The 10325-nt window shown below is 32.2% G+C and overlaps 1 protein-coding gene across 1 annotated transcript; it reads left to right on the top strand.

Moving 5' to 3' along the window:
- The first annotated feature begins 6938 nt into the window (after positions 1-6938).
- Positions 6939-9542, top strand: LOC112507743. The gene is made up of 3 exons (XM_025112434.1): positions 6939-7107; positions 8032-8371; positions 8552-9542. Exons 1-3 carry the CDS (start codon positions 6962-6964, stop codon positions 8615-8617), a joined length of 552 nt encoding a protein of 183 aa, XP_024968202.1. The 5' UTR covers positions 6939-6961; the 3' UTR covers positions 8618-9542.
- The last annotated feature ends 783 nt before the right edge of the window (positions 9543-10325 follow it).

Raw genomic sequence — 10325 nt, 5'->3', positions numbered from 1 at the left:
AAAATAGAACATTAAAATCGAGATGTGTCTCGCTGCATTGCACGAGTACTCTTCTAGTGTGTTTTAAATTGTGAAATCTTTGATGTGTATTTATTGTTTTTACAATGTGAAACAAACATTGTATATTTCATATGCATTGTTTCATAGGCGATGGATTGTGTGAGAAGAGAATTTATCATGACAAGCGTAAAAAAATATCTGAACTTTTGATGACTTTTAATTTCATACTCACTCACTCATGAATTACGCTTTAGAAATGAATTGATTCAGTGCATCTCGGTGTACCCCGTTATTGTTGATATTTAATTAGGATTGATCTAAGGGTGAAGATCTCTTCTTACGCTTTTTACCATGACCTTTCATTCTCATTGGAACTTAACCCTTGTTTCATAATATGAAACAAGATATCATTGTTACATACACACAATTTTCTTTGTGAAGGATAGACATTTTGGTCTTTTGCATTTCTGCATCTATACCTATTTTAGATATGTCAACTTATGTTAATGTATGTGAATATTTCGTTGTTAACACATGTGAAGTACGTTAATTCATGTAAACATGCGGCATTTGTTATAGCCATGCCACGAAGTTCACTTTCATTACGAAACTGTCACTGTGTCACTTGCAGCCTTCCGATAAAAAAATCATCCAAGGGCTACAAGGTGGTTCTAAGGGAAACAAGTTTTTGTGTACACGATCATAAGTTTGTGTATATGACGCTTAAGATTTATTACTAATGACATACGGAATGTATTTCTTATGCCATAAAAAATGGTTGTGACAACAACTGATTTGATTATAACTTTTCATAAATTTAATCAAACGATCAAAAGTTGGCAATGAAAGAATAAAACTTTTTAAGATAATATTTTATCCCATCATGATCTCCACCTCGATTGCTTCAATGTCGAACAAAAAGACGTGTTGGATTTTTCATATCTCGTTTTACGAAATCTTAAAGAAAAATGCCGAGGCTCTAAGAAGGATAAATATCGTGAGAAGGTAAAAATTGAAGTTTTTATGGAAACCCATATAATAATCTGTAACATTGGTTCACGTATGCATCTTTAAAAGAATTCTAGGATTTTTCAGTGGACTTCTATAAACCTTCTCCTTTTACTTTCAAATCATATTTGACAATCTTATTTTAAATTACCATAATCTATATATATATATATTTTATGTATGTACATAAATATGTAAGTATGCTATGTGCATACATGTATATGCATATAGACATACATACATGTGGAGACAAAACTAGGCATATAAAAGTTTTTTTAAGTATATAATATTTATATATGACAAATACAACAAATAAATTCACACATCATCATCATCTTTGGTAAGGTTTGAACCTCTGACATTCTAGAAGGCCAGAGGACTACGATACCGCTAGGTCAAATGCCTTTTGTTTAGACATATAAAGTTATAGGCATGTGAAAATCATATTCATGTATTTACTTATGACTAGACTCAAGTGTAGAAAAAAAAAAGGTTAAAAATAGAAAATTATAATAAAATACCTCGTCAATTAGATTAGTTGATTTACGAGATGAAATTAAATGGGTGGTTACAGCCTTATTTTTTAAATTAAAAAACCTCAAAATGTTAGTAAAACAAAATTGATTAAAAAAAACAATTATTTCATTCTCTTTAATTTAAGATCCATGTTGATATACTTTTTCATCCGTTTTTTAATGGTTTTCTAGTTTTTCATATATTTAACTTTTCTTTTGAATCAATTCATATAACTCTGGTGTACACGCACGATGCAGCGCGAGTGAATCACAATTTTGAAATATTAGTTTAATCTTGAATCATTAGTTTATGTGATTATTTTACAAGTCAACTAATATATAAAGTTGAAGGTTAATATGGTGTATTAGCAATATCGATTGGAAAAATAATTGCACACATGTTGAGTTTCTAAACCCATATAAAGTTGAAGGGTTGGGATGGGGTATATGCAGGATCTGAAACCTTTTATGATATTGTTGCTTCAAATTTCAGTTTACTTCAAGAGAAATAAGAACTTTGAATTTGAATTTGGGTTCAAAATAAAGAAACAAACAAAGTGTCAAACAACTTTGGAAAGACCAAACATATATTTTTCATGTAAATATGACTTACTTAAATCTGAAACTTTGACCAAACAAATTGTATGTTTTAAGCATTTGTTCATTATGTATAATAGTTTGTACTTAAGAGATTTTTGAATCTCTTGCATAAATTGATAGTACTTTATATTATAAGATTTGTAATTAAGACTTTTGGTCTAAATGCTTATTAATGTAGTGTGTGTGTGTGTATATATATATATATATATATATATATATATATATATAGTTGGGTTCACGTGAGACCAATGTTTTTTTATGAGACATGTAAGACCAATTTATATTCATTGATCAAATATATATATATATATATATATATGATTGGGTTCACGTGAGACCAAAGGTTTTTCGTGAGACCCGTAAGACCAATTTATATTAATTGATCAACTTTATAAGCTAATGATTTAATGGTCTAAAGTTGTACGGTGACAAGTTTATGATTATGAATGTTCAAATTGTAGATCTAATCCAAGTGTTGAGAATTAGTCTTACGGGTCTCACGAAAAACCTTTAGTCTCACATGATTCCAAGTCTATATATTTGTGTGTGTATGTAAACATATATACGTAGAAGATTTTGGGCTATCAACATCCATTAAAAGTAAACTATTGGGAGACATATGAATAGATATATGAACGTTTGAGCAAATTTCAACAAAAGATGGTAATTTCGACAACGATAAATTAAATGCAGAAATCAGCATCAAGAAACGAGTTCATAGAAATAATATATTTTATAGAAAAATAAATTTTATTATACTCCAAAAGTCGGATGCATGAGCAAAAGGAGGGTGGAAAAAAGGTGACTCCTAACATCATTACAAACCAACAAATTAAATGTAATATTTAACAAAATACCTTCTGATAAATTACAGCACACACCGTAATTAAATTGATTTTATAGGATGTATAAAATGTAGAAGCGTTCTACGGTCCTATAAAAATATCTTAAACAAAAAAAAAGGTCATATCTAAAAGTGTTGAAAATAGATTTATAGAATGTTTTTAGATATTTTAATAAAAAATTTATAACGTTTTTAAAATAAAACGTCGTATTAGTTTGAAAAAAGTCTTATAAACACAATTTAGTGTCCAATAAAAAGATTGGTTGATAGGACTTTTCTCAAAAATGTTCTACAAAATAGCTAAAAGAACACTTTATTTTAAAAACGTTCTAAAAAAATTATTAAAACGACTAAAAACATCCTATAAGTTTATTTTTAACACTTTTAGATAAGACGTTTTATAGTTTGGTTATATAAACCTAATATTCATAAAGTATTCTATTAGGACGCTTAGACAATCTAGGTGTTATATAAAACCAATTTTCTCGTAATGATATTTTGACCTGAATTATATTTTGTATAACGTACTTTCAAAACTATCATTTTGCTAACTTAAATATGATATTTCAAAGACTCAAACATTTACCCCAAAACACGCTACAGAATATCAGGATTTGACCAAAATATTTTACTTTTTTATAAATAAAAAAAATTAGAGGTAAATTAGATATTTCAATGCTAGAGATGTCACGTTTAAGATACGAACATGAAGGTTACGAAAATACGTTACATAAAATATGAATCATACCATAGTTCGTCACAAACAGAAACTATGATCGAGCAAAAACGAAGTTTTGGATCAAAAGTTTTCTAAAGGAAAAAAAAGAGAGCGTTATTTTGGATTACTGTATATTATAGAATCAAAGAGTACGATGAGATGATTCACGGATTTTCCAATATCAAAAGGTTACAAACGAAATACGAAAATGATATAAACAAAAAGAGCGTTATTTTGGATTTATATTCAATATATTGGGTTACTTTGATGATGGCCGAAATTTAAATACAAAATAAATTAAACTTCAACAATTGCATTACCTTCTTCATATGTACGAGACCCTTGTCATCATAGAATCAATCACAGTGACACGACGTACTTTGGCTTCTTCTTGACAACCGTAAAAGTTACTCCAAGTAAAAGAATGTCGATATCATATCTACATGATCATATGGAAAAAAAATATACATTAAAGTCTACAAATAATACAAAATGTAATTATAATCTCAAAGACTAATTTCATTTCTTGGTTTGACAAGAAATAAAGAAGATGTGAAAGGTATGCTGCCAAAAGACACATAAGACAGCAACCAACTTGATGTTGCAACCTTGCCAACATTCCTGTTTCTACTCATCTTTGTATCACACGGTTTCTCAAACAATTGTGTTTAATATGACTGCGTTTTATGTTATAAGAAACATATTACGACAACTGTGTTTAATATAACATGGAAAACTTTATGAATACATGTCAAAAACAGAGTGATTCTCATCTTTGAGTCACTTAATGCTAGATTTATGTTGTTAGGCAGAAAACTTACGAGAGCTGCCTGGAAAGAAGCAACCTCGAGTGGGCCATGCCCAAGACTCGGTCTTCGTGGGTCCATCCTTTCTAGAAAGGTAGTTAAATACTAGACTGATTTTTTTCAACCGTACAAAAAGGTTGGATACCACTTCTCCCACCCCAACTCAAAAAGTCCAAGAGCCAAGTTGTGAGGGTGACAATTATATCATTTTGCACTATATCATGCTAGCCTCTTAATCATTCTGCACCACTTAATTATTCTGCACCAAACCATTCAGCAATTGTCAAACTGCCCTTAAGAGACTGTTTGGCAGTTACTGAATGATTTAGTGCAGAATGATTAAGAGGCTTTCATGATATAGTTCAAAATGAAATATAATTGTTTGGTAACTATTTACAATGAAATTAGGGCGCTGAATGGTTAAGGGAGGCCTAGGATACAAAATCATTCAGAGGATTTTGGAATCATTAAGAGGCAGACTCTTTTTGTGCCAAACAAGATTCATCTCTTAACGATTCAGAATTTGTCTCTTAATAGAACTATTAAGAGGTAAGTAAACAATCCCTTTGAAACCTAAATTTGGACAAAAATTCTTCAAATTTTATCTGTTTCTATCGTGTTCTTTTCTTTGAACTCTTTATTTTTACGATTTCGTATCCATTTCTTAGTAACAACGTATTCACGTCTTATATATTTTTATACGATACAAATATAACCCATAAAATATTCTAATATTCTTTCGTTGAAAAATGCATAGAGTATGAGGTTGGTTTATTATTGAGTTGACATTGGATAGAAATACAAAGAAAGTAGGTATTATTGGTCTTGACTACATCCAAATCCCATTGGTTGAGACATTCCTATTGCTATCTCTACCCTACTCATCACTACATTTTTTTCTTCTTACATTGTATTATAAAAATCAAGTTAAAAGAAAAAAAAAATATTATATCTGATAATATTTTAAACAGAAGATATTTCGTAGGTTCATTTTATAGATACTTTTAACAGTTGACTGTTCGACTAAAATCAAGAGTTACAGAGGGATCTATTATCCACCATTTTTGTGAGGAGGAATTGTCTTTTAGTCATGCTTAACTCAAACAGTGCAACAAATATAGAGAATAATTGAGGGGATTATGAATATATATATATATATATCTATATATATATATATATACACACACACACACACGCACGACATGTGAAGAGCGTTAAGAGAATAAGCCCTTCCAATATACATACAAAGTGGGCGTGTCAATGAAGCATGTCTTGTGTTTTGCAACTCACTCGATCCACTGAAAGTCATACTACAGTTAACGCCAACTTATTATTCATGTATAATCAAGTTGTCGGGTTTTTTTTTTTTCCGATCGATTGCTGAAAACACAAAAAGAATCAATTTATTTATATGATACCACTTGTCTGTAAGAGATCTATATTACCATTTTATCATACTGAAAAAATAATCATCATTTAAGGCTGAATTTTCCACTATCTCCATAAAAGCATGTACTTTGCTAGTTTAGATTCACATTCTATTTTGACTTGTATTCATGTTCTCTTTTCATCTATACAAATCAATGTTTTAGATAAGAAAGGAAGAAATACAATTAGAATAACAATATATATATAAAAGAACGTTTGAATTTTAAAATTAGTTTACGATTCCAGTAATAAAAATCAAGATTATGTCTGAATAAAAAAAAATGATTAAAATGAGTTACTTATTACGTGTCATTTAAGGACGAGCAAATGATAATCAATCCTTTTGGATTTTGCGTTTTAATTTGAATTCATTCTGGTATAAGAATATCATGTGATTAAGGGGTTGTTCGGTTGTGACTTAATGGGCCGTATAGCCCAATTAGCTTATTTGCTCAGTTATAAGCAGTTGTTCGGTTATAGCTTAATCTGGAAATCAAGAGCTTATTTGAACAGCTTGAGGAGGGCACTTGTCTACGTTCAGCCAAACTTTTTACTTAAATACCCTTCTTTTAATAAACAATCTCATCCTTAATAATAGAAAGGCATCCACCACCTCCACCTCCATCTCCATCTCCATCTCCATCCTTTGAAGCTCTACTTAAAACAACACCTCCCATGGAAATGAAGTAGTTTGGAATTAGGTTCAAAAATATTGACCGAGGGGTCAAATGGACATTTTAGATATTCGGATTATTTATTCAGTCTAATAACCAAACAACAACTTATGTTATATCATATAGACAACTTTATTCATATAGGTCTAAATGAAAAATAAACCGCACAGCCCCTAACTTACCATTTTGGTCCATATGCAAACATTTTAGATTTAGACTTCTATAATTGTAAAAAAAAAAGTTTAGGGTATGTTTTAAAATTACAACAAATGCAAGGGTTAAATATAAAATAAATAGGTTAATCACATCCTCAAATACCTACGGTCAGAGTTGGATATCGATCCTCAGTGCTGCTGTCTCTGGATTCAATGGAACTGTCGGTGGTGAAATTTAAGCCTATTGAAGCAACACCAGAGACCTTCAAAGAGTTCGGACAAGTGATTCATGCGTCGCCGGACGGCGAGAGTTTCGGTCCTCACGATGCTCAACTAGATCTCACCCAAGGCACTCCCAGGTGTGCATCTCATCTCTTTCTCTCTCTCGGAACTCTAGGGTTTATTTCTGTTTTGGACTTTGAAAGGTGTTCGTAATCTTCCATGTCGATAACATGAATTCGTTTCCTTCTTCCGATTGTTTATTGATTTTTGAAATAGGAAAGAGATTTTGTGGAGTGTATGGTTTATTAATTGTTAGTATAGTTTTTTGTATGATTTATCGTTGATATGAACTCGTTTGATTGTTGAACTGAAAATTTCAGAATTATAGCTATTAACTAACTATACACATCACAAACATGAGCATCGTGGATCTTACAAATAGCATTTTTTTTTATTAACCTGGATATTATCCCGCTGACTAATCTAGGGCTACCACCTGCTTTGTGGATAGATCGGAGTCACCGTATTTGAACCTTTGTGACCACATGAGGGTTTTTATTCCTCCCTAGATTGAATATGGGAGTTCCAGGCACTTTTAATCTTTGAAGCTCAAGCTCAAACCAATCGGGCACCACCTTTGGTTTATAAATGCATTAGTAGTTGCATCATACAAACATTCTATTGCATTTTATGATGTTCTTGAAGCTGAAAATGTGTTACAATTGGCATCTGTTATCTGTATGGAATTATTTTCTTGTTCATTTAAAACTTTCTGTCAAGCTTCTGAGGATCCACCTATGAATTTAAGGCATTTCTCAAACATGAACACAAGTGTTTCAAATGGTGAAATGGAAGGGATTATATTAGCGAGAAAACTGATTGAGAAGATGGAAACATGCTTTCTTTTATACAATTTTGGTGCCAATCTTGAGTTATAATGAATTTGGAAAGCTATGAACTCCGAACAGCAGTAACTTAAATGAACAAATCCCAAGTTACATTTGCGCACATTAACCTTCCACTTCCTACAAAATTAATGTTGCTTTTATGTATGCTATTAGGTTGTATATCATGCATCTTGAGGGTCGGGATCTCGGGTTCTCCAGCATAACACATCATGCTAATGTGACCCAATGCCTTGGTTCGGTTGGTGGCAATGCTTGGTACCTTGGAGTTGCAAAGCCATCGATAGTGGATCCAGATGTGGAAGACAAGGGTGCAAACATTTTGCAATCACACAGTGGTCACTTTTTTGTGCCTCCTGCTGTTGACAGCATTCATGTCTTCAAAATTACCGGTCCAAAGTTTCTGAAGCTGAACCGGGGGACTTGGCATGCTGGGCCATTGTTTAAGCCAGACACCACAATGGATTTCTACAATCTTGAACTAAGCAATACCAATGTAAGTATATCTGCTCGACACTTGACGAACATTTTGTTTCCATTTTGTGGGTTTCATCTAATAAATAAATGTGGATCTGATCCTGGATGTAGCACTATTGGTTTTTGTGTGGTGTACTTATTACTTACACAGTTTGTGTTATGGATCTTCCTTTTGATTGTATTTCATATGTTGGTGCAGGCGGTGGATCATACATCCCACGATTTCGAGAAGGAAAATGCAACGGTGTTTGTGGTAGATGATTAGTTGTGCCATAACCGATTGCCAATCTCACGTCTCTGGAGTATGTTGATTTTAGTAATAACACATTTGAAGGTTCATTCTCATTCAACTCATTCTCTAATCATACAAAGCGTGAGGTACTTAAATTCGTAAGCAACAATAACATATTTGAGGTGGAAACAGAAGAGTCTATAGGTTGATTCTGATGTTCCAATTGAAAAGTCTTGTATATATTTAGAAAGAAACTTATGTATATCACCCAGAATAGCAGCATTCATGTGATTTTTTAGACATGTCCAACCACACCATGTTAGCATTCATAATTCCACAGCAGCATACGAATAATACCGTTACATGAGTTGTTTCTTAGGTTGAAAGTTCTGAGCATCCTATTATTTTCAATCAACCAATTTAGAAACTGTCCCACCAAGGAGTTGCTGGATAGGTTTATTACCTGTGACTTGTAACTTATGCTGATGAAGTAGAATCCTACGAACAACAGGTCTTTTCATATTGCACCTAGATAGCAAGAATTTTCAACTGGAACATCGGAATCCAACCTATAGGCTCTTCTGTTTCCATCTGAAATATGTTATTATTGCTTACGAATTTAACAAACCTCATGCTTTGTATGATTGGAGAATAAGCTGAATGAGAATGAACCTTCAAATGTGTTATTACTAAAATCAACGTACTCAAGAGATGTGAGATAGGCAATCGATGGTTTACATATGGGGAACTATTCATCTTGAAGCTGCTTGTAGTTTGTAGTCTTCAAAAGGTTTCTGCTCACTTTTGCAATGTGCATGAGAACCTTTTTGTTTGCACCATTTCGTTTTGTCATTCCATTCTCCATTGTAAGACTTATTTTCATTTTCTTTTCCAATGTTACATCTGTATTTCTTCTCGGCTTTACGAAAATAAATGTTATATTATTTTCTTTTGATAACCATGGTATATATCCGTCCTGTCCTCACTTGGAGGGAATCGTTTTTCATCATCATTTAGCTATTGCATTATCTTCTCCGTTGTTGGACACATCTATAGAAACTGGGGATGCATCAATGTGCAACTAGGGACCAGTTAGGACCTATTAGAAGAGGTCTGGGACCGGTTTCCAAAGTCCAACCGGTTACCATTGGTTACAATTTTTGAAGCTGGGCCGGTCAAGTGACCGGTTACAGGGCCTAGTCCAAGGACTAGTTATCAAGGTGTCATTACTTTTTTTTATTTTGTCTTGTTCACTAAAGTCATGACAACTTGCTGTACCATTTTGATATTTTGCTAGGGTATTACTAGGTATTTGAGTTGATGGTTTATCCACTCTAATTAAACACTATGCAATTGTACATGTTCTCAACTTCTTTTTTCGTGTTTTAGTGATTGCAAATGGTAAATTTTAATAGACAAATGTTATAAATAAATAAAAAGTTAATAAATGTTAAATTTATTTAAAATATTAAAAATTGAAAGAACTAAAACTTTGGCATGTTCAAAGGGTCGTTTACTAAACACTTACTAGGTATACGCTTACTGATATTACTTACCTTACCGGTTAATTATGGAAAGAACCGAGAATTTTATCCAGTAAGAAGTATAGCAAGGACCGAAAGGCTTACCTGATAAATGTGGGAAAAGACTTTTATTCGGTAAGCACTTACCAAGTTTAAGATGCTTACCAACAATCTATTTTGATGGTCAGAAATACACGATAAGGTAAGTGAGAATGATG

The sequence above is a fragment of the Cynara cardunculus genome (genome assembly GCF_001531365.2).
Source record: "Cynara cardunculus var. scolymus isolate 2C chromosome LG 1, CcrdV1, whole genome shotgun sequence".
Taxonomy (NCBI): Eukaryota; Viridiplantae; Streptophyta; class Magnoliopsida; order Asterales; family Asteraceae; genus Cynara; species Cynara cardunculus.
This window is presented reverse-complemented; position numbering and strand designations above follow the sequence as displayed.